This window comes from Podarcis vaucheri (assembly GCF_965113315.1).
Source record: "Podarcis vaucheri genome assembly, chromosome: 10".
Classification (NCBI taxonomy): Eukaryota; Metazoa; Chordata; class Lepidosauria; order Squamata; family Lacertidae; genus Podarcis; species Podarcis vaucheri.
In genome coordinates, this window is record NC_138748.1 from 25,482,948 (window position 1) to 25,507,971 (window position 25,024).

General features: G+C 40.9%; 1 protein-coding gene across 3 annotated transcripts in view; it reads left to right on the top strand.

Moving 5' to 3' along the window:
- Nucleotides 1-25,024, top strand: part of ARID2 (AT-rich interaction domain 2) — a 102,386-nt gene that overhangs the window by 12,729 nt on the left and 64,633 nt on the right. For 2 of the 3 annotated variants that reach the window (XM_082239415.1, XM_082239417.1), the window contains exons 3-4: nucleotides 125-218; nucleotides 1,324-1,421. In XM_082239415.1, the coding sequence (XP_082095541.1) occupies nucleotides 125-218; nucleotides 1,324-1,421 (192 nt within the window). Of the gene's footprint in view, nucleotides 1-124; nucleotides 219-596; nucleotides 767-1,323; nucleotides 1,422-25,024 lie in introns of those variants that run through there. The other variant, XM_082239416.1, reaches the window with a different exon arrangement.

Below are 25,024 nucleotides of genomic sequence, written 5' to 3' on the forward strand. Positions count from 1 at the left end.
CGAAGCGGCCGATTTTAACTTCCAGCCCCTTCCCTGAAGGACGAGGCGGCCCCCCGCCAGGGCAGGGAAGGGGGGGCCGCGACTTGACAAGTTGTTTTTGTGGCGCTCTCCCCTCTCTCGGCAGGTCTCCTTTCAAGAAGATCCCCGTGGTGGGTGGGAAGGAGCTGGACCTGCACGCTCTCTACACCCGAGTCACCACTTTAGGCGGATTCGGGAAGGTGAGTGGAAGTTTTAATTCGCTTTCTCCTCCCCCAACTCTCTCGCCGCCCTCGGGGGCCCCGGCGGCGGGCTGGGGGGGGGGTCGGCGCCCGTCTTTCCCTCAAGCCGGGCTGGGAAGGGGGGGAAGGGGAAGGAGGAAGCAGGCAAGGCAGGTTGGTGCCTCGGCCTTGTCGGCGGAGAGCTGGAGCCCGGGGTGGGGGGTGGGGTTGCCGCTTTTCCCAGGGTCCCCCCCTCTAGATATTTAATTTTTGGGGGGCCTGCTATCACCCCATGTCTCCTGGAGGGCAGGAGAGAGCGGGCCAGGCGGCGTGTGTGAGGCAGTTTCTTCCGCTTGTGTGTGTGTGTGTGGTGTTTCTCCCTCGCGCGCACAGAGAGAGAGGAGACTCTGAGTGCAGTTTTAGTGCAACTCAAAATTAGCGGGCATGTTTAACATCGATAATCGGCACGGAGCTCGGGCTCGGAGATGATCCCGGCGGCCGTGGGGGGGACCAGGCGCTGCCCCGCCGGCCCTTCCCGGAGAGGAATAACAAAAGGGGCAGCCAAGACGGTGTGTAATCAAATAGCCATCTTTAGGCTTCAAGGCTAGGGACAGAAAATGTAGGCCTCAAAAGAAAGGCCTCTGTGTGTCGCGGGAGCTGGCGGGCGGGCTCGGCGGGACGGGGCCCCGGCACCCCTGGGCCGGCGGGGGCGGCCCCCCATCCCGACTCGGCCTGGCTCCTTTTCAACTTCTTGGGGTTGTTTTTTTTTAACGGGCCGCGGGAGGATTTAAAAGCAAGGCGGCCGGAGAGACTCCCGATTGGTTATTGTCCAGGCAGCGAGGACAAAAACAAACCTCTCCACACCGAAATACAAAAAACCCTCACAGCCCTTTTCTCGCTCCCCAATAAAATAAATGTTGTAAAATGCGAGGGGAGGAGCGAGATGGGATCGCCACGGTTGCCTGTCAGGGAGAAATAGGGATCCCAGATCCGATGGAAACAAATCCAGAGATCTTTCTCATATTTCTTGGGTTTTTCATGGCAGCCCTTTTTTTCTGAGGGTGGCGAGCGACGACGTTGTGCATGTGTGTGGTTTTTGTGCATCTCAGTGTGTTGTTTTTGACAGGTATCTGAGAAGAATCAGTGGGGAGAAATTGTAGAAGAGTTTAACTTTCCCAGAAGTTGTTCTAACGCTGCCTTCGCTTTAAAACAGTATTACTTGCGGTAAGTGTTGATAAGGTCTTCTGCAGCAGTGGTGTGGAACATGGGGGGTAGTAGCATTTTGCTCTTTTTAGGGTGTGAAAAATAAGCAATATTTTCTCCTTCATTAAGACATTTCTTTTTAAAAATTGCTGTTGTGTCTCTTGCCAGTTGAAAGTGCCTTTTGCTTTTGTTAAAGGCTATGATGTTTCTGGATTTGTATTATTTTTTATTTACTTCTGCCTGATGCCCAGTGTGTACAAATAGTAGTTGTAGGAAGCTTTTTATTGGTTATTTAACACTGATATCACAGTAAGGCTGGCTATATGTAGCAAATTAATTTTAGTTTTAGCAACTCAGTGTTTAATTGCAAAATAATTAAGTGACATTGCTTGTCTGTTTTTTAAGATGGAATGTTGTTTTACAATTATGTATTTTAAAATAAATGGTAGATGTATACATTCTTTGTCATCAAAGACTGCTATTGCTGAAGGTATGCTTTGGATTACATATAAATTTGAAATGTTGGTTCTATTAAGGGATTTCTGAAGTATGCTGTTGCTGTTACTTGATTTCCCCTCCCCCCAATCTTTAGCAATTTTAATTGATTAATGGTTCCATGTAGTATTTACTTGAAGTTCTATATTTTATAATGGAATTGTAGTAATTGTAATATGATGTTGTCTTTCAAATAATACAAATATATATAGCCCATGTTTGTGTCAAGGAATCTATGTGAATTTTTGTTATTTTATTTTAAACAAGTTTAATATTTTGAGTTTTTAATTTAAACTTAAGATGCAAATATTTTCATTTTTCTGTTAGCGTAGGTACAGTCTGCTCTGTTTTGTGACAGGCAGGTTTTAATAATTTTAAAATCTAACTGTAGGGGATTTAGCACTCTGAATTAAGAAATGTAATTTTTGCAGGTGCACTTTCCATTGGTTGTCCTAGATTGACTTCCAGTTTAAAGCTGTAGAGTCACAGCAACAGTGTAGAAGTGGTTATTGAGTTACAAGGAAGTCTGGAAATCCTTAGGCAGAATCAGTTGGAATATAAAGTTGCTGTATGCATGTTTGTGATGGCATATGCTTTTGTTAAAATTTGACTATAACAAGAAATCTCTTGTTTACAAGTGCATATGTGCACCCTTAATTTGTATCTTCAATTCTAAAGGGTTTGGATAAGGAGATATTCATATTTTTAAGGATGTTTTGGGGTTTGTTACAGATATTAAGTACTGGAAAAAGCTAATAGAGATACACTTAATCAAAAAACATAGTACATGCTTCTCTTGAGATTTCACTGTAATTCTCCCATATTACTCAAGTTTCAAATGAAACTGCAGCCAAAGTGTGGCACAGAGTTAATTCCTATTAGGAATACAGTCCTATACCCAGATCCCCACTGGGACTTATTTTTGAGCAGGCATGTATAAGATTCCATTGTAACTCATGTGTTAGATCATGTCATCTCTTTATTCCTGATATTCATTTCAGCAGACACACACCTGGACATACTTAAAAATCTAGTTTTGTATTGTTTTTGCTTTTAGGGGGCCCTTGTTAAAATACATGTGTGCCACTGCTGCACTAGGAAATGACTGTGATCTCTTTGTGGGGGTTTTTTTACTAACATATTGGCAAAAATAAACTTTATCTGCTGATGACTGTATAATAAGCTCACAAACATCAATAATTATTGTTTTTGAATTTATGCAGTCATTTTCATAATACTTCAGAACTTTTTTAAAAAAAAAGAGAATTTGAAGAATTTTAATTTTCTCAATGAGTATAGTATGAGCATCCTATGATTGATACAATTATTTGTTATAATTGATCTTTATAAGGGTGATTGATCTGGCTTTTAAAGTCTCCAGACCTACCTTTTACCTATAAAGAATTACCTTCCCAACTTTGGCCCCAGATCACTTATGTTGTGATTTTTCCCCTGTTATGACTTTGCCTTGTAGGGATGTATAAATCTTTTTTTAATCATGATATGTGGACATACACTGGTTTGTAACTGCAGATTTTCATCTAGAGCACTGGCCTTTGTTTTATTAACATATTCATGAGGGGGCAGGTATTAGTCCATTCTTGAACCAATGTCAACATTATCAAACCCTTCCCCCACCCCCGCACCAGCCCAGATATTTCCTTGCTTTTTTCTTGTTCATGATTTGAGCATGTTTGAAGTATCCTTCCAGACAGAATGATTTTTCGAGTTCCAGGTATACTGAATTGATGTGCTTCACACCTGTAAGCCACAAGGGGACTAGTCCTCAGGGTGGGTGTTGCTAGTCCAGACAGACTAGTATGATCAGTGCAGGAGAGTGAGTTCAAGTATGTGACTGCAATAGTGGCTATGCTGCTAATAGGTCTGTGTTTTGCTGAGGAACCTTTTCACATCTGCTGGTTGAATAGCCATCTGCCATGGATGCTTTAGCTGAGATTCCTGCATTGCAGAGGGGTGGGCTAGATAACCATTGGGGTCCCTTACAGCTCTACAATTCTATGATGATCATACAGTATTTGTGTTTCATGCTGCAATCACTGAAAAATAATATCTGCAACAACAAAAATGTTGTGAGCCCTCAAGTGGGTCTTAAAGCAGATATTAGTGTGATCATTGACAATTATCTATGTGAAGGTATTCACAAACACATGGCCTTATGGACATTGTGGTAATAGAAGCATAGATTTTGGCATTTCTAGTTGTTTAGAGTGAAATGGGAGTAGAAGGCTTTGGTTTACATGTGGTGCAGGTCTCCCTAAGGAGGTGCAGGCAGTTGTCCAGGGAGTGTGATGGAGGCAGAAAATGAAGACATTAAAAGAAAAATGGAGAAGCTTGAAGAAAATAATAATTGGAAGAGATAATCTTCTTTCTAAGACACTGTATAGGAATATTTCTTTAAAATTGTTGCTAGTATCCATCAAACACTGATCTAATCATTTAAGGAAGGTGGATTGAGTCCTATATGCAATAATCTTGTTGCATAATTTGCTTTTAAATGCTTCACTGTTTTTTAAAATGCCAAATTAGTGTTATTTATGTAAGATTGGTAATACAGCCAGTGTATAAATAACAGTGATACCTGTTGGGTTTCTATATGGGAAGCCCATGTTCAAATTACTGCTCACCTATTGAGAAAATTGGTTGGCGTTTCACATTAGCCAAACCTAGCCTAACCTTTTTATTTATTTTACGTGGTGTATATGGTTCTTCTTCTTATTTCATACTCACAACAATCCTGAGAAATGATGACTAGCCCAAGGTCACCCAGTGAGCATCATGGCTGACTGGATATTCAAACCCTAGTCTCCTAGGTCATAGTTCAGTACTCTAACCATTGTACCACACTCACCCTCTAACAGACATTCTCTCAAAACAGACCTTTGAGGTAGATTCTGCTCTGAGCTTTTTGGAGAAGGGGCAGAATATAGCAAACAGTAGAATAAATGTTGGCTTGGCTTACTAATCAGCCATTAAAAAAGTAGCTACTCCTGTATTCTCTGGCATGCAAAGGGGTTTGAGAGACTGGTACAGTATTTCATTTGTGCAGGGTATGGTGAAAGTAGAAACCTAGAATTGTAGAGCTGGCTGGGACAACCTAGTAAGAAGGGCAGGGTACAAATATATTATTATTATTATTATTTATTATTATTATTTAAAGGGTACAAATATTATTATTATTATTATTATTACTGGAGGTGAAGGGACCACAAGGGTCAACTAAGACACCATGAGTCTCTCCCTTTGCTTGGAAGGGACTCCTGCTGTTCTTATCTGCTCAAAACCTACAGTGGAACTGAGGCTTCTGGAACAGGGATCTGTTTGGTGCTGGATTCCCACTTTGTCAGAGGGCTGACAGAGGGCTTGGGGATCTTTCTCCTTGTGAGCTGGCAAGTGAATTTGTGGGTGCCTCTGAAGAAATAATGGAAAGATGGCTGACATCTTTATTCTGATATAACAACAACATCTAACTTACTGTTTCCATCCTGAAATTATCCCTGTGAGGATTTGTAAACCTGTGTAAATGACTCCTGGGGAATCGCTGTTCACAACTTAAGAAGGCATTTACTTGTCACTTTTCTATTCATCTTGTACATTTATGTGGGCATCCAGTCTCAGACAGTCAGCTGGTGCTAAAGCAATACACAAAGTTAATAGATGCCCAGATAGATGTTTAGATGACTTGACCACTGTATTCTATGCTCTAGTAACTTCCAGATAGAATTACTAGAATGCACCCTATGTGGGGCTACCCTTGTAGGCAACTCAGAACCTTCAACTGTTCCAAAATGCAAGAGCCAGATTACTAGCTGGGCTACTATTTACAACTCCCATAACTCCTGTTTAAAAGAGCTGCACTGGTTGCTGGTTTGTTTCTGGACCTGACTCAAGGTACTCATTGTTTAAAGCAAGAACTTAGGCCTCAAATATTTGGAAGGCTTTCTACTTCCCTACATACCCTCTCAGATGTTAAGATGAGGGAGTCCTCTTGGTAGTTGTGTGAGCCTCAGAAGTTCAGGGAGAGGTAATCTTAATGAGGCATTATCTGTGGCAGTCCCTAAGCTGTGGATCTTACTTCTGAGCAGAAAAGTCTAACAGAGCACAGTTTTTAAAGGTGGTATAAAAACCCAGCATTTCAAAAGCATTAACTTTCATGGCCTAAAGTCCTCTTCATCATATACATAAAGGGACTGGATAATAGCATAGATGTAAGGGTGGTTGTTTGTGTTTTAAAAGGAAACACCTCAGTGGAAATTACATTTTTAAGTGATGCACCTTAGTGTTTTCCATGATACTATATAGGGAAGAAGAAATCAATGGTAGCTGTTGAGACACTGGTTTACACAATTACTATTTTCTCTGTCCATCCAGATTAATGAGTTTTAGGACAGCCACTTTGTGATTTGTAGAGTGGCATTCATAGGAATCCTAGATGCTATAGATTGCATTGTTAGCAGTGTTCTCCTTTTAATAAAAAGATTTATCTGGTTTGTTGCATTGGTGCCTATGGCCTGCTTTGTACATAACAGTGATCCATGGTTTGTTTAGGAAACCACATATTAATCACACATAGTCCCACAGACCGTGAAACAAACCCAGGTTTGTTTGATTTCCAACTATTCTTGTTTTGTTCCTTTGTAACGGCACCCACTCCCAGTGGTCTAAACCACTGAGCCTCTTGGACTTGCTGATCCGGAAGGTTGATGGTTTGAATCTGCACAACGGGGTAAGTTCCCGTTGCTCTGTCCCAGTTCCTGCCAACCTAGCAGTTCAAAAGCATACCAGTGTGAGTACCGCTGCAGTGGGAAGGTAAGCAGCGTTTCTGTGTGCTCTGGCACTTCTACACGGTGTCCTGTCGCGCTAGAAGTGATTTAGTCATGCTGGCTACATGACCTGGAAAGCTGTCTGCGGACAAATGCCGGCTTCCTCGGACTGAAGCAAGACAAGCGCCACACCCCATAGTCATCTTTGTAGCTTGGTGGGCATCTGGGGTAAGATGTCCAAACCATAATTAAGGAAGGGTGTCGGATTCACATGTAATGCCAAGCCGTAGTTAAATCAAACTAAAAGTTCCTTAGCCAACAACAAACCATGACTTCAGATTCTTGTTTGTTGGCAGTAATTAAACCATAGTTTGTTCATGGTTTAGATGATCCACCAAACCATGGATAGGGTTATGTGTGAAGTAGGCCTTTCCATTCATTGAACAGATCCTTACAGACAGTCAACTGAATGTAGATAATGCACTGTCGGTATAACTGGTGCCATGGAAGTAGGTGTTAGTGGTCGGTTAGTTTCTGTATAAGCAAATATTCAGATGTCTTTTGTACTATATCCAGAGTGTGTTGTATGGAATAGATGGTAAAGGCAAAGGCACTGTGGTCTAAACCACCAAGCCTCTTGGACTTGCTATGGAATTGATGAAGCAGAACTTGACTGTAGGGTGGCAGTAGGTGATGTTTTGGTGATATCTCTGAAACAGTTCCTCACTATTTGTCCAAATGATTAAAACATAATTAGTGTATCTGAGGTATGCCACTGGGTTAAATGCTAGTTAAAACACATATTACACAGTCTGCTATGAAGATGTTGGTATATGTTGTTGTACGTGTGCCCTTTGTGGTACTGTGGGTTTGTAGGGATGGGTATCTCAACTTGAAACAATAGTATGTAAAGAGGATGATATGTGAATGTTCTGGGGTGATGTTGACTGTATTTCTTTGCCAGGGAAGGTAGTCATGATATCCCAAAGCCCATCGTCATTGTGATGTTTGTATATAATAATTCTATTTCCACAGTTGCTGAGACGGTTTCCTGTGGAAGTTGTCTAATAGAGTTAAGTTTGTTAAGGAAGTCTGTGGTGTCTTTAAAAAGCTTGTTTTGGCACCAGTTATGAAAACCAGACTTTCACTAGGGTCTATGGATTTTTTCCCCTTATTACAAAACCTGTTGAAGGAAATTAAGGGGTGATTTTTTAAAGTGATGCTGTTGAGGCATTTACTAGCAACATTTACTAACAACACAGAAAGAACTGCTCTTAAATACTTGTCATCCTTCAGTCCATCTCAGCATCTGACAAAGCTGGCTTTACCAGGCAATCAAGCTGGCTGCCAGGTTACCCCATATAAAGTCAGTGTAATGTGTAGTGTAGCCAGATTCCTATACAACACAAAGTTAAAAACAACCCACAGGAAGACAAACTGCAGTAACAAGCTCTCAGTAACTAACAAACAACAGCTATGAGAAATTGAATGCTTTCACTAAAGAACATTGTCAACGGAGTCAGTTGTGGAAGCAGGTAAATGGCTATGGTTGTCAACCTTCTTACTCCAGTAGAGCTACTATGCCTATGATAATAAGCAGAAGAGTAACAAGTAGCATTTACCTATTGCTGCCTCCCTTTGCTGTATGGTTTCAACTGTTACATAAACATCTGTCAAACATCTTGCAAAGTTGTCCAGCTAGAACATGAAGGCTGTCAATTGTTGGTCTTGCAGTAGGCTTCACTAGTTGTCTTTATGACACTGGGAATTGGGAACACCCTTTCCTCCGCACCTGTTGGAGGGCTGCTTGTGGGGAGGTAAGGCTAGTGATCCCAGGACAGGAATCAGCAATAGTCAGCATCTGCAACACACAGCCTTGACTTCGATTCTCAGTAGATGCTAATGAGTGATTAATACTGGGTGCTGCCATCTAGTCTCTTCCAGTTACTTTACCTCAGCTTCACTCTGCCTGATGGAGAGTGTAATGACTGAAAATATAATCACATCTCCCGTGAGAGTAGTTGAAGGGGAACTCTGTGCATGTCCATTTGTTCTACTGTGATTCTGCAGGACAAAAGCCATCAAGAGTGTTTGGGCAGTAGTAGCAATGGTTGGATCAGAGCCCCTGGCATTAACCCTACCCCTTTCTATACAGTGCAGATAGGCACTGCAACCAACAGTTGAACAGTATAACCGGGGCACAGTTTTCATGGGGAGCAGGGAGAAGCACATAAAAGACTGAAATATTTTCAGTAGTCATGGATTGAATCATGGACTCTTCTTTTCCTTCCTTTCCCATGTAGGGTGCTTTGTCCCTTCATCTCTAGTTGAAGGAGTCAAACTCAGAATCTTGTCTGTGTGTCCTAAGGCAAAATATATTTAAAGATTCTTGGAAGAAAAATGTTAGAACAACAAGTACTGTAGAGGAATAACATATTGCTGAGTTAAAGCCCTTTGTGCAAAGTGTCCTTTCTCCATAGTTCCCATAATCAGAATCCCCTTGTATGCTTGACAGGAGGCCAGAGAAATATAGCCTCCTGGTGTACATCATATAGTGTTATGGGCTCTGTGGAAGAGATTTTATATACAGGTCTGGGTGTGCTATGATTTGAGTGCAGAGTTTTTCAGAATCCTATGCTTTGTCACAATAGTGTGCACAGAGTGAGAACAGTGTGAGTTCATTGGGGCTGTTTTAATTCGGATCAATACTTTTTCTGGCATAACCTTTTACCAGCGTAATAACCAGGAGAGGGGCTTGAAGATGTTTAGGACTTCCTTTCCTGACTTGCTCCTAATGCCACCCGTATTTGGTCCCTCTGTTGGTGGAGCAAGCAGTGAGAATTTGTCAATATATCCCTGACATCATGTATGCATCAAGACCCCACACTGATATACCTTCAGGCAGTGCAGTTTGAGCATAGGAGTGTGCCGTTGGTATACATATAGTGAGCTCATGAGTTGGTCTTTATGTAGACCACGTCTTTAAGAAGTTAAACGAATGACCACATATTAACGTGCTCCAGACTTCAGTATTTTAATTGCATCATATTAGTGTTAAACTAAACAATTCTTCCTAAAATTGCTTTCATTAGCAGGTGCTTAGAATGAGAAGGACTGACCAAGGTGTCCTTTAATATCCAAACATTTCAGGCCAATAACCGCGTGTGTATGAAAATTGCTTCAGTAACCTCATCAAATTTCCAACATGTTACAAGATGATCAAACACCTCACTGAATTTTCAACACATTCCTCTTTATAGATGATTTCGCTTTCTTCGTGTGTGTGTGTGAGAGAGAGAGAGAGAGAGAGAGATTTATTAATATGAACAAGCTTTTTACTTTGACAGTTGCAATTCTCACAATGAGGTAGTGGGTTTTAGCTTTATTTAAAATTGGATGTAGAAGATTGGATGCTCTCAGCGTTTTAAAAATTCAGTTTTACATTCTGTTTCCCACCTAAAAAAGTTAAACAAAAGAGGTTCTAGTTTAACTATATTGCATTGCACTTCCTGGTAGATGTGGTAATTTTATGATTTGTGGAAGTGTAGTGAGCAGTTAGAAGCCAAAGTGTCAGTAACCATTCATGGACTGTACCTGTTCTTGTGATGTGAGCAGCAGCAGTTAATATAATTCCTCTGAATAGGACTTCAGGTTTGATGTTTAAGATTGGCTCAGTTATATTAGCAAAGTGAATTACAAATAGTTGAAGGATTACAAATAAATGAAGGATTTTTAAAGAAACAGTGCTGCTGGGAAGCATGCTTTTACATGTTTTGTTATTTGGTAAAAAAAAAAAAATAGCATGGGAATGTGAAGGTTGGGAGAAGGTTTCCAGATTAAACGTGTTTTGTGTTTGTTTTTAATGTGGTGATTATTGAGGTCCAGCCCTATAAAGAGTTGTTAACTTATTCATGCATAAAGCTCCATTTGTGGGCCTTCAGGTGAGAATCAGAATCTACAGAAGAGTGTTTATGATCATGTTCTGATTCATTAGCCATACATTTTTAAACTCCAGTTTTTTTGTGTTTGTTTTTAATGTCATGATTATTGAGGTCCAGCCCTATAAAGAGTTGTTAACTAATTCATGCATAAAGCCCCATTTGTGAGCCTGCAGGTGAGAATCAGAGACTACAGAAGAATGTTTATTATCAGGTTCTGATTCATTAGCCATACATTTTTTAAACTTCTATTTTTTGTGGCTCGGTGGCTGGTCCTAGGAATGTTTTGAATTGGCACGATTGTACTAGCAATTGTCTGTGGACTAGGGTGTTCAACACGTCACTAAGTTAATACTTTGTGGTTTGGTGTTAACATTAGTTTAACACGGATAGGATTGTTTTTCTTTGCCACTCTTCAGTCTTGTTTTGAAAAGCCATGTTTGGCACAGTTGCACTGGTGGTGTTACTTTCTTGAGTTGTTGCAGCAATAGTGTCCCAGGCATTTGCTCTGCTAGTGCAAAATTGCAGCCAGTACTGTGATTTGGTGGGAAAGGGAGCTGTTCATTCTTGAAAGTATCCATCTTGGATTGGACTCTTAGCCTTCGGCCAGAATTTATCTTCTGAATTTGTAGAAGTTCTGCATTGCAACAGCTACTACAGCACCCAACAGAATGAAGATAAAGCTAAGATTTGCTTTCAAAAATCCAGTGCTTCACCTCCCAGCTTGAGCATTCTATAACCCTTAGGTTGGAAACCAACTTTGCTTCTCCCCAAAAGCAACAACTCAAGAAAGCTTAGAGACAACTGCTTAAGTGGTATACAAATTGTTAAAATAATAATACTGATAGCATTGATGCAGCAACTCAAAACAGTATAACAAAAGTGGTTCTCTACCAACAGATACACCAAGCAACAGTAAACAGTGACTTTTTGATTGTAGGCATGCCCAGTTTCCCACAACAGAGGAAGCAGGCAGGCGTCTGCTTGTAGTGGGTTCCCTGAGCCTAATCCTATGCTCTGCAAAAGAACTGAGTTGATAGGTGGATGTTTGGTCAAAATAAACATAAGTGAACAGTTTCAGGGTTAGGAAGGGATTGTATGAAATCAGCTATGTGATTTGCAACAGGAGCTGCTAACTTGTGGCTGTCCAGATATTGTTGGACTGCAGCTCTCATCATCACTGACCATTGGTTGTGTTGACTAAGACTGATGAGAGTTGGGAGGCTGAACAACATCTGCAGGGTTACTAGTTACTCACCCCTACCTTATTGAGTATGGTATGCTTGGCAGGGGGTTGGACTCGATGGCCCTTGTGGTCTCTTCCAACTCTGTGATTCTGTGATTCTGAAATTTGTCTTGCGAAGCAACTCAAAAAACGAAAAACTCTTTCGTCTTTCGAGTTTTTCGTCTTGCGAGGCATTCGTCTTGTGAGGTACCACTGTACTGTTCTTCATCGGAGGATCACAGGGGTGGCTTACAAATATAAAACACAGAAATGCATAACATAGTAAGAAACAAAAACAATACCCCCCCCTTTCAGTAGTTGGTCTCCTGATTTCAGACTGCTTCTCTGCCCATTAAAAATCTAGTGCATGAATACCACTATATCGACCTGTATGTGCCCTGTGCCCCAGACTGTGTTCTGGTGTTCAGGTAGAATGTGTGTGTTTCATTATGGTATGTGGCTTATTTCTATGAATTGCTCCTTCTTGCTTGTGCTACAATATTCTCTGCCCCTGCCACCTCACTGCTTCCTGTCTCTTTGCTTAATCTCTTCTTGCCTGCTGCCACTTCTGCTTCCATGCTTCGGTGGCTGAAGCAAACATCCCCAGTAAATGTATTTGAGGAATCCATGGTGTAGTTGAAGATGGCTCTTCTGAACTTGTTGTCTGCTACATGTAATGCACTGTTTCAAGAGGAAAAATGTCCCTAGTCAGTGCATCTAGGTAGCATTGGTGGCACTGGTGACTAACATAGTAATCTCACTACTTTGTGTCAATTGGCATTTAAAAGTTAATTTACATGGGAGGAAGTAAATGAACAGTGGGTGAAGGGAATATGCTAGTAGTACCTGTTTTCTTACTAACCATGGTGTTTGGTTATATAGACGAGCCCTTAAAGGTGCAATCCTATATCCATATAGGTCAGTGATCCCCACTGAACTTGCTGCAGCTTAAATCTATATAGACATGAACAGGATTGAACATAAAGGATTTTTCATCACAGGGGTGATACTTCTAAATGGTACTGTGCCATGTTGCACATGAAAAGTTTCTTATACAGTTCAGTAGTTATAACTACTGGTAGTACTGGTAGTAACTATGGTGGAGTTTGATCTTGCAAGTGTACCTGGCAGGATGTAGCTGGCATACTGCTGGAATTGTTGTCAAAATAGTAATATTTTTGAAAAAAATGTTTGACAACCCACCTTGATTTTCTTCATCCTCACTTTATTCCCTCCTTCCCCTTTACTCAATATTTAACTTTTCATTTAGATTGCAAGGCTGTTGACAGGGCCTTCTCTTGACCTAGCATCTTTAGGCATTTAATAATAGTAAAGTGCCACGCTTTCTCCAGGCATGAAATGGAGACACTTTGTAAGTCATAGGTAATAGGCAGTGTGAGGTAGAAAGGCAAAAACTTTAATCCCCACTCTCCGCCTTCCATGGAGTACATATACAGTATTACATAGACAGAAGCAATGTAAGCTTTGAGAACGTAACTGTAGTTTGAAGTGATGTACACGAATCCATTGTAACAGGAAATAAGGGATGTAACACTTTTTCTTGTGACTCTTTACATGTCTGCACCACAGATTAAATTGATTAGACCCAGTTTTAAGGTGTTGATGTAAACATAAAGCCCCAAGTGACTTGAGACCTAGATATCTGATAGCGTGCCCACCCCCTTGTATTATACAGTATGGGCACCTAGATTGTTGGGATGGAGGACTTCCCATAGTCCACTGGTGAGTACTGTTCATTTTCTTTGAACTTAAGATAGGGCCTTCTCAGAAATTGCACTCTGATCCTAGAATTCTCCTCCCCTTGAGGGCACAGTTGACCTAATTGCTGATGGGTGTAAATCAGGAATGTAAACAACATATCCCCCCTCCCATTCCAAACCATTCATGATGTGACTTTCATTATGAATAAGAAATATCAATTGATTTACAGCATATAGCGTGGTTATTTGCGTGATAGTTGCAGTCCAGGTCAGTGTAGTGTTTACCATTAGGTCAAAGCCTTAGTTCAGTGGTGAGGAACCTTATAAGCCCAAGGGCTGAATTCCCTTCCGTGGACCCTATACCCGCAGTGGGTGTTGAAAATTAGCCATGTGCGGTGCATTTTGCACTGGACTATCTGCCACTTGCGACTAAGTGAAGATGCCTGGGTGCCAGGATGGCGTCTGACATCTGGAAGTGCACGCCTGGGGATCATTGGATGTTGACTGTTTTCACACACTAATACTTCATCCTGTAGAATTCTGTTGGTTATATTTTATCTGCACAATCAGAATGAATCTCAGGAACCAAAATGCTTATTCGTGCAGCCTGAGAATGGACAACATTATAGTTAATTGTTGTAGCTTGTCTTCACTTATGCTACCCCATTGTCCTGCTCACAGTTGTGAAGAATATTCTTACGTTATGAGTGGTCCATGTCACCATTAAGAAAAAGAGGTAGAAATAGGGCAGTATATATGTTGACTGTCCCTGGATAAAGTGACCTTTCTTCCTCAGGTAATCAAAATTCTTAACCTAGCTCAAGGTGGTCATCTAAACTCGCCAGATGTTGAACTGATAATCAGTCAGTCAGTTCATCATTTGAAAAATAAGACACTTGGAGCCGTCTTGCCCAAAAATGACAGCTAGACATTCCATTTTGGCAACTGTAACCCTAGTTTATGATCCACTTGGCACCTAGCTTATATATCTGAGATTCTAACACTGCTAATGAAGGAGGTAGAGCTTTGTACAGTAGGCTAGTTTCTACACACACTCTTCTCTAAGCTCCATCCAGGCAAGCAAGGACCCACTCCAGGCAGGTGAAAATACTTGTGGGTGCAAAGCAGAGCCATTGAGACATGTGACATGGGGAGAGGAGTGTGGCAGTGGAGGGATTGTGAGCTGAGGAGAGTCCTGTGGGCCAGATGGTGAGACTCGGAGGGCTGAATTTAGTCAATGGGCTTAAGATTCCTCACTGCTGGGGCCTTGCGTCTCTGTTCCTGGGATCCAAATCCAAACTAAAGGTGCTTATATGAGAATCTGTAAAGTTGAAGCTGAATTTCTTCTATATGTCATGGTTGCAGCCATGTTCGTTTGTTCACAGCTGCCCTGTTAATGTCTAAAGCAGGGAGAGCAGGAGTCTTAATTTTTTCAGCAAACCATTTGTATTGCTGATGGAGAGCTGACCTTACCTTGCTTTATTGCTTGTAGCACTTTCCTTCCAGTCTGGCTCACTTCCTACAGCATAGCAGGGCTAGATGAGAGTGCCTCCAGCGATGGAGCATGTGGAGGTAAGATGAGGAGAATGCTGAGGGATCCTTACATATCCAAATTTTGTTGTAAAGCAACAACTTGAATTTCAACAAGTCAAAATTCGAAGAGCAAGAATGGCTGTCCCAGTCTCTCAGTTTCGCCATAACAAAATAACGGTGTCTGGTTTTTCCCCAGTACAGTGGCACCTCGGGTTAAGTACTTAATTTGTTCCAGAGGTCCGTTCTTAACCTGAAACTGTTCTTAACCTGAAGCACCACTTTAGCTAATGGGGCCTCCTGCTGCCGTTGCGCCGCCGGAGCACGATTTCTGTTCTCATCCTGAAGCAAAGTTCTTAACCCGAGGTAGTATTTATGGGTTAGCGGAGTCTGTAACCTGAAGCATATGTAACCTGAAGTGTATGTAACCCGAGGTACCACTGTACATTTTTTCTTTGGGACAAACTTGTACAGCACCATAAGAGAACAACAAAATTATTAGAAGTCTAGCAACGTTTCCTAGTGAAAAGATGTTAATATGTGTAGTTGGGCTTATTATGTAGTTATTAGCATGAGAGCAGCTTCCATAAATGTGAAAGTGGAAATACATTAGAGAAAATTGGCTGACTAGAGTACTACAGGTAGATGTAGCTGAGATCAACAGTATGAAATTTAACAAAGGAGAGTTTAAACCAAGAAATAGGGCAGTAGTTTAAAAGCAGGTTCTACTGAATTGTGAAATCAAATTGCAAGCAAAATGTTACTGACTATGGGACGTAAAATTACACTGGACATATCACGAGCCATTCTTTTGCCTGAAAATGGACTTAGAGTACACACATTTTAGGAGTGATTTAATGAATTATTCCTTTTTGCATATTTTTGTTTTTAGGTTAACTCTCTAAAGCATTGAATCAGATTTGTTACACGCTTCCCAAATATGTGTGATATTTCTGCCTATATGGAATAAGAATGGATGTCTTTCCCGCATAGCCTGTTATAACCAAGGCTATCTTTGAGCCCCCTGTCACAACTTAATTGGTATAGGACGGCAGCATGCTAATTATAACTGCACATGTGAGCCTAGTTAAAGTTTTGACTGGAAGCATTTTTTCCTTCATGAACTGATAGGGGAAAACAAATGAAAAACTAGTATGGCTTCATAGGGCCAGCTGACATGTGTTCTTGTAGCACAAGGACCAATCATTTGATTGGAAGAAATTAGTGGTGAGCAACATACTGCCTCTTGAGATAACTTCTTAGTTATTTTTTAAAGGCCTGGTTTGCGTAACATGGAAAGCCAAACTATGGCTTTACCAGGATCTCACAAATATTCAAGATTGCTGCTGCTTTCCCCAACCCTGGCCCTTTTCACTGCTATGCTGAACTAAGCCAAAGTTTGGCTTAGAGTGTTGTCTGAACATGCACATATGGGATTGTTACTACTGTAGCCCATGCTTTTCAATCGTAATCTTTATTGGTGTCTCAGGCTCTTAAGTCATTTGGAGGGGAGTTGTTCCTTTCTCTCGGCCTAGGCATAGTGGGAAAATATTTTGAATCTAGTAATATTTTACTTCCCTTGAACATTTCTTATCGATTATGATATGGCTTCTTGATGGTAAACCTGTTTTCAGTATATAGATATATACACACACCTGATTTTAGCAATGTCAAAATTTAGGTGAAAATTTTATCCTAGATGTTGGATAAGCCCAGTTGGTAGTGATATCACTGAAGCAACAGTTGATAATGTAACTGCCACACATTGTTGCTCTGTCTTTGGGCAAAGGTGAGATAGAATGGAATGCATTCTTATTGCTGCTGATGCTGTTTTATTTGTATGGAATTTATGTTGCTTGGTCTTTAACATTATTATTCATTTTTTATTTTAATTTTGTGCATTTCTGTCCTGGGGCATCTGGGCAGTCTGTAAATATGGCAAATAAACTGATTTGGCTGCATTCCTCAACACACTTACCTACAAATAATTCCCAGTGAAGCATACTTCTGAGGACTGTAAAGGTAAAGGTAAAGGTACCCCTGCCCGAATGGGCCAGTCTTGACAGACTCTGGGGTTTGTGCGCCCATCTCACATCTATAGGCCGGGGGCCAGCGCTGTCCGGAGACACTTCCGGGTCACGTGGCCAGCGTGACAAGCTGCATCTGACGAGCCAGCGCAGCACACGGAACGCCGTTTACCTTCCCGCTGGTAAGCGGTACCTATTTATCTACTTGCACCTGGGGGTGCTTTCGAACTGCTAGGTTGGCAGGCGCTGGGACCGAGCAGCAGGAGCTCACCCCGCCGCGGGGATTCGAACCGCCGACCTTTCGATCGGCAAGCCCTAGGCGCTGAGGCTTTTACCCACAGCGCCACCCGCGTCCCTCTGAGGACTGTACATTGTATTTATTTCAACTTGCTACATTATAAATTTGAAACCAACTAAAGTAAGATGACATGTTCTAAACTAAAGTAAGATGCCTTGTTAGTTGACCAGCGGCATGAGGCTAGTCTACTAGACAAATCTATAACTTCTTACCCTCGTTGGTTATTATTTTTCTTTAAGTTTTTGTAGAATACTTTCCATTTAATGAATTTGCTGAGTTTTTCGACTTACGATTGGCAGGAAAAATATTCAGCATTGAACTAAGAGCTTTTGGCAGAGATGGATATATTTGATCAGATTTCATTACTTATGGAAAAAATATAAAAACTTTTAGGAGACAGGAAATGAATGTATGGCAGAGAACTGAGACAGCTAACATTGTGTTCTTCAGATGTTTTGAACTACAACTCCCATCAGTTTCAGCAGCATAATAATCAAGGATGATGAAAGCTGTAGTCTTCAACCTCCAGAGGGCTTAATGTTGGATACCCTGGGAAAGAATATTGCATAAGATATTGCATTACAAGAAATGCAAAGGGGGGGGGGAGCTCAATGGGTAAATTTATATTATATTGTAACGAGCATATACAATATCAGAATGTTAAAAAATGTCCTAGAAGCAATTTACTGTGATTAATAGATTATTATTGTAATCAAGTTGTTCAGTTCAAACTATAGTTTTTTTTTTATTTATATACAGTCTCTATGAAATCAGTTGGTTTGTAAAGTATATAGTGTGTGAGAGATATTATTTTATTGTTTTCCTCACTCCTGTCCAGCTCATGATGACAGAGCCTCTTCCTTAAGAGTACAGAACAAACCTTTATTGAGGCAGAAAGGAGAGAGGGGCTGAGCATCGGCTCTCAGACTAGATGACAGGAAAGGTGAGGCCAGTCAGACTAGAAGCAATGGTCTAAGGAGTCCAAACTCAGGGCAAGGAGTTCAGAACTTCATGGAAGCAGTGGAGTTGTCCCAGTGGGTTGGCACGTCCCTCTCTTCCCACTGCCACACTTTTTAAACAGTGGAACAAAGTGAGCTCACTCATAAGACTCTTGTGCCTTGCAAGACTTTTGAGCAAACTTACGATGACTGTGATTATTATCAAGTTTCATGTTTATTACTTCAAATGAACTTGCATTGAAACAATAGTCCTACTTCCAAATAAATTTGCTTAGGGTCACTGTGAGGTTCTGTAATGCTATATGATTACAAATGCTGGTTTTTGCATAGTCTCACTGTCTATCACTGTGTTTTAGTGTGGCGTAAAATTTATTTACTTTGAGATGGTATATTCAAGTAGTTAGGTTTGCTGGGACATGTCTTGGAAAACTAATTTTGCTTAGTAACAGTAAATTATCACTGCTGCTATATTGGGTTAGTCAGCTAGTCAGTGCTGGGTCATTTCAGGGTAATTAATGTGAGATTGTTTAATACTAATTTTTGACTAGACGAAAGGTTTTCAAGGCTTTGCAACTGTAGCAAAACAGGGAAACCTTGGAAAAACTGGAGAATAAAATGTGTTGTCCTGTAAAATCTTCATTTCTTACCTCCTTTTAGCTTATTCTGTAACATACATGCTTTTAGAAGTTTTACAGTGTAATCATATGCATATTTCTTCAGAAGTAAAGTGTAGCTTGCTTCAGAGAATTGTATATAGGACTACAACCTTCAGATAATACTAAAACTACCAGTAAGATCAAATGGGCCTTTGTAGCATTTCCAAATGCTGCTGAACGTACTTATTTCTAACCCTTTTTCCACATAATGCATATGTCTTATTATGAGAGTCCAGTGTACTCTCAGATATAATGGGACTTATGGGAGCATTAATGTATTACATTATCATGAGAGGGGCTTCCTTCTCATCTTCATACATACCTGCATTTAAGGTTTATAACTGAAAAATGCTAATTGATATAAAATGTTAACTGTTGCTTTTATTGGTGAACTCTTGAAGATTGTTTTCTTTGCTCGGTTCTTCTGCACAGTATTCCTTAAGACTCTTGATGGGAAAAGATTCTGCGTTCAGAAGCATTTGAATATTCAGCTGCTGCACTAATGCAAAAGTTTCTTTGGTGTGTTTGGTGGTCCAAGAACTTTGGCTCCAAGCAAGGCTATTCTGATTTTGTGAGATCCTTCTGTTCCATTGAAACATACTGTAATTTTTGTTCACAAAAATCCCTTCTGTGTTTCTAACAGTTATCTGAAAGGGTTTGGAAAACAAATCTATATGATATACCGTACCATGGGGCCCATGTTTTATACTAGTTTCCAGTACAAATTTACTAGAATATTATATAGTATAATATAATAGTAAATTGGGACAAAAATGTCTACAACACACCACAATTAAACATTTCTCCATTAATGTTTAGAAGCTTTATAATTGTCTGTTTATGTTTCATATGTCTTATTAAAATTTCTATTGTCAGTTCATGTCAATGAGATCAGAAAAAGATCCCTACTAATGCCAATGATGATTAAGTCCAGTCAAAGGCGACTATAGGTGTGGCGCTCATCTCGCTTTCAGGCCGAGGGAGCCAGCGTTTGTCCACAGACAGCTTTCTGGGTCATGTGGCTAGCATGAATAAACCACTTCTGACACAACGGGACACCGTGATGGGTGCCAGAACACACAGAAGCGCTGTTTACCAATGCCAATGAACATGTTCATTGATCTATGCAAAGGTGAATTAACACAGTGGCTTCTAAAGCGACAAACTTGAATCCAGCTCCTGCCATTGTTAACTAGCTAAGAAGATCAATTTATAACTTAGTTCTTGCTCTATAAAGTAAACTACAGTCTAATTTTGTGTGATTCTTTACTTACTTTCCTTTTATTACCAGTTGTTGGCCTCCACAGAATTAATGTCCCCATGCCCACTTTGGACAGTGCCTAACTTTTGTAGAACCTGAGATGTAAAGCAATACATGCCGCCACTGCTCCTGGCTTGTTTTGTGAGACAGTGTTTTAGCCAGTGAATGAAGTCCTAGGCAATAATTAACATTTAGTAAAACAGATCTGTCCAACTAGGCAAGGAGAAGGCTAGAGCAAAACTAGCATTGTCTAGAGTCTCTAAAGAAGGGATTTCTTGGTTTGTTTTAAAGCCTTTTCGGCAAACCATTCAGCAATCTAGGGTTTAATGACTGGGGAGCTGTGTGTCAGCCCAAAACAAAAGGTAGTACCAAAGAAAGGAGTTCCTGATCTTACTAAATCTGGTCTTATTTCATACAAAGAAATGTGATTCACTCTTCTCCCATGTGCCTGTAAACATTTTAAAAATGTTTTAGCAGTTTTTAAAAATTGCTTTACCAGTGCAGATAAAACCCATTATTATTATTATTATACTCATGCTGCAGGGGCTGTGACTGAAAGAGAGCGGAGTATGCCAGTCTTGCAACATAACCAAAGTGTTATAGCTGCTCTGCTGCAGGAAAAGGGCAATTAGGGTAGAGTATGACAATCCTGGGACGCGGGTGGCGCTGTGGGCTAAAGCCTCAACGCCTAGGGCTTGCCGATCGAAAGGTCGGCGGTTCGAATCCCCGCGGCGGGGTGCGCTCCCGCTGCTCGGTCCCAGCGCCTGCCAACCTAGCAGTTCGAAAGCACCCCCGGGGGCAAGTAGATAAATAGGTACCGCTTACCAGCGGGAAGGTAAACGGCGTTCCGTGTGCGGCTCTGGCTCGCCAGATGCAGCTTTGTCACACTGGCCACGTGACCCGGAAGTGTCCCCGGACAGCGCTGGCCCCCGGCCAATAGATGTGAGATGGGCGCACAAACCCCACAGTCTGTCAAGACTGGCCCGTTCGGGCAGGGGTACCTTTACCTTTACCTTATGACAATCCTGAAGTGTAGTCCATTCATGTTGGGAGGATTTTTTGGCAGGGGGAGGGTTAGAGAAGTGCAGGGGAGGAAGGAGCAGTGTAATTACCGTAGTTTAGGCCTGAAAGGGGCGAAGGGAGCCATGGAAAGAACTGGGTGCCAGGCTGATGGGCATCAGGGCTATCTGTTGAGAAGTAGGCAGAAGGAGGGGAAGGGTAGACCTGGAATACAAGTTTTTCAGAGGACAGGTCTACCAGGCAACAGCTCAGTCACCAGATCTAAAAATGGTAAACCTGTTCCTTGATGAAGATGAAGGATGAGGGTAGTTTAGATATACCAAATTATATATAAAATATTATTTTATGTGGCCTCTCCACAGCAAAAGTCCTGTGGGTGCCCATGATTAGTGGGCTTAGATTAGGCAGTAACTGCAAAGATTTCATGAGATTTTACTAAATCTATAAAGCTATCTCATTTTAATCTAGCTGGTACTAGAATATTCACTATTCTTCCCCCCCCCCCCCGCTAAACATGCCTAATAAATATAAATGTTGCTATTAGTTGGTTTTGTTTATTCCTCAAAATCACTTAAAAAAAACTTGTAAACCAAAGAAATTCTAACTATACTTGCTAATATATTAGCATGATAACAAATTGGCATAGTTTTCATTTACAAACAGCTGTTATATTGAATTTCTGCCAGTAAGGTCTTCAAAATTAAGATCTGTGGTTACATGAACAACCTCTTAAAAGAATGTTCATAGTCTTCCTTACCAGTTAGAGCCTACTTTGACATCTTCTTGTCTAATAGTACAATCCTTTTTAGTACAATCCTTTTTAATTTTTTTATTTATTTCGACTGCATCAGATCAACACAGCTACCTACCTGAATCTAGAATCCTATAAAGTACATGCTTACTCAAAAGTAAACCCTGCTGAGTTCAGTGGGGTTTCCTCTCAGGGATGTGGCTTTAAGAGTGACTTATTTTAGATTAGGCTGTATAGCATGGGTAGGCAAACTAAGGCCTGGGGGCTGGATGCGGCCCAATCGCCTTTTAAATCCGGCCCGCGGATGGTCCAGGAATCAGTGTGTTTTTACATGAGTAGAATGTGTGCTTTTATTTAAAATGCATCTCTGGATTATTTGTGGGGCATAGGAATTTGTTCATATTTTTTCCCCAAAATATAGTTTGGCCCCCCACAAGGTCTGAGGGACAGTGGACCGGCCCCCTGCTGAAAATGTTTGCTGACCCCTGCTGTATTGGCTAGTGTCAGTGAAAATTCTTATTGAGTGAACTACTTGGAAAATTTTGGAGGGGATGCTGTGGAGATGCTATTATGTGTGGTGGAAAATTAATGTTCCAGTTAGTACACTTTCTTTTTTTATATGGAAGGTAAGTTGTAGAATTGGGATTTCTTCATTCAATTAATGACATTTGGTTGTATGTAAGAAGTTTGGTTTTGCAAGCTGAGTTGGTGGTGGTGGTGGTGGTGGTGGTGGTAAGCGTAAACCTTCAGTCTGTTTCAAGCCTGCTTTCTTCCTTTAGAACAGCTCTGCTTCAGAAATGAAAACCATAGCAAGTTTCTCTCCCCTTCACCCACTCTCCCACCTGGCAGTGCAGAAGAAAACGGAAAGATTCAGATATGATTTTCCCTCCCCTTTGCTCTACATACATCTGATTTTAGCAACTGTTTTCAGAATTTGCTGCACTTCATACACAGTCATCTCCTTCCTAAGTAGTTGCTTGAGAGCTAGCATGATTTGGCATCATGTTGACATCTGCTATTATATGCTTGTGCAGGTGTGCAGAATCCTGTTGCCATTATGGGGTGCAGGGATCTGTTCTCAAAACAGTTCAGAGAAGCTGAACTAAGAGCAGATATAGACCGTTTGGGATGCAGTAAGGTGAAGCTGAGGTACATACCTTTTCCTTTTGAAAAGGTAAGCCAGCTGTGTCTCTGTATTAATTATTTTCTCTGTACACAATTTTCTAAGATTCCTCCCACTCCTGTTTTTAAAAAACATATCATCTGTGTATTGCTGAAAGAGTAAGGCTAGAGAAAGCAACCTGAACTTCCTTTTTACTTTTGTGCTATACCCTTTTCCGTTTCTACCTCAACAACTTTCATGGTTAAAATATTGATGAGCCAGAACATTTGCTGCTTGGATTTGGAAAATCAGGCCAAGATCTAATAGAAAGATACATTTAAATGAAGAGAATAGGTTTTCATAATTCTGCTGATGAACTTGTGGAAAGATTTACGCTTATTTGTATGAGATGAGTAGTGTCAGTGGGTATTTTTAAACAGCTTCTGAATTGACTAGAAAGTACTGAATAGTGGGTGATGTGTATGGCTATGCTTTGCTTTGTTATTCACAAATGAGGAAATGGCCCTGAAGCATTCTCCTTTTGGCTTATTGCTTAGAAAGCAATAGAATAAGCTGCTTTTTAAAATGTGGAGTGAACGGCGTAAGGTCTGCAGTCTACGTGTGGGAGACAGTGATAGGCAGAGAAACTCTCACAGGAGATATGGGAGGCAAAATGAGAGTTGAGAAACAAGGACATCACCAAGGTTATGGATAGTGAGTCCAAGAGAAATGAAGGAAAAGCTAAGCTTGTGTACAATGATACTTCTTTTGTCTATGAATGCATGGAAACTTTAGCCAAAGTCAATTCCATATGCATATTTCAAAGGTGAATAACTTGTACAGGCAGCCCCTGATTTGCACAGGGGTTGTGTTCTTGGTCGTTGTGTGTGATGGTGGAACACGCATAAACCTGCTCCGTCCCGTTACACCCCCTTTCCCGCCAAATTTCCAGGTCACTGCAGTGTGCACTTTAGTCAGTTGTTGCCTGTACTGATACTGTATTTTAAAACGTATAGTGTGCTTTAGGTTTTCAGCCAATTTGCCTGTTCAGGTGCATGTCATTAACATTACTTCCGTATTCATACATATGTGGCATAAAGTTACAGTTGTTAGTAAACATTGACTGCTATGCTTTATTGCTTTATTGTTTATTCCTACACGTGAATGTATTCTAGGGGTGGAATACATTTTTTTTGTGTGTGTGAACATGCACATGTGTGACATATACATAGACACACACTCTCACTCACACAGTCATTTATTTTGCTCATCATATGCTCGAGATGAGAAGCTACAGCCTCTGGGCGAGCAGCTAAGTTAGAAACTGCTAAGTTAGAAATCCTTCTCTGATGTTTACCTTTGGTGGCCTTCCCATATTGCTCGGCCCACTTTCTTTCCTCTGATGCTTTTGTTGTGGCAGCTGCTACTGCTGTTTTTATACAGAGAAATGGAGGGCACTTCTTTAGCAACTGTACCTGCATGCACGTTCTCTCTTTTGTTAGTTAAAGTAAAGTATTAAAGTCTGAGGTAAGACCGCTTCAGCCAGCTGCTATAGTACTTCACTTCATGCCCCTAACTAGAAACGCCTGTAGTGGTGGCTGTAGCAACATTCAAAAAAGGCAAGCAAGTGCAGTAGTGTGAGGAGACTGGGTCAAATGTGCAGTTTATTTGTGAAGTAGCAGTTTAACGTTGTTTGTAGAGCTGATGTTGTTACTAGTTATCTTGAGTGCAAGGAGATGTGGGCTGTAAAAGTTTTAAATAAATAGAATTTGCCCACAGCTGAAAGCAACAAAAGGTGGTTCTTTTACCTTAGTCACATTATATTTATTATCATTAACTCATGAGTTGCAGCTACATATT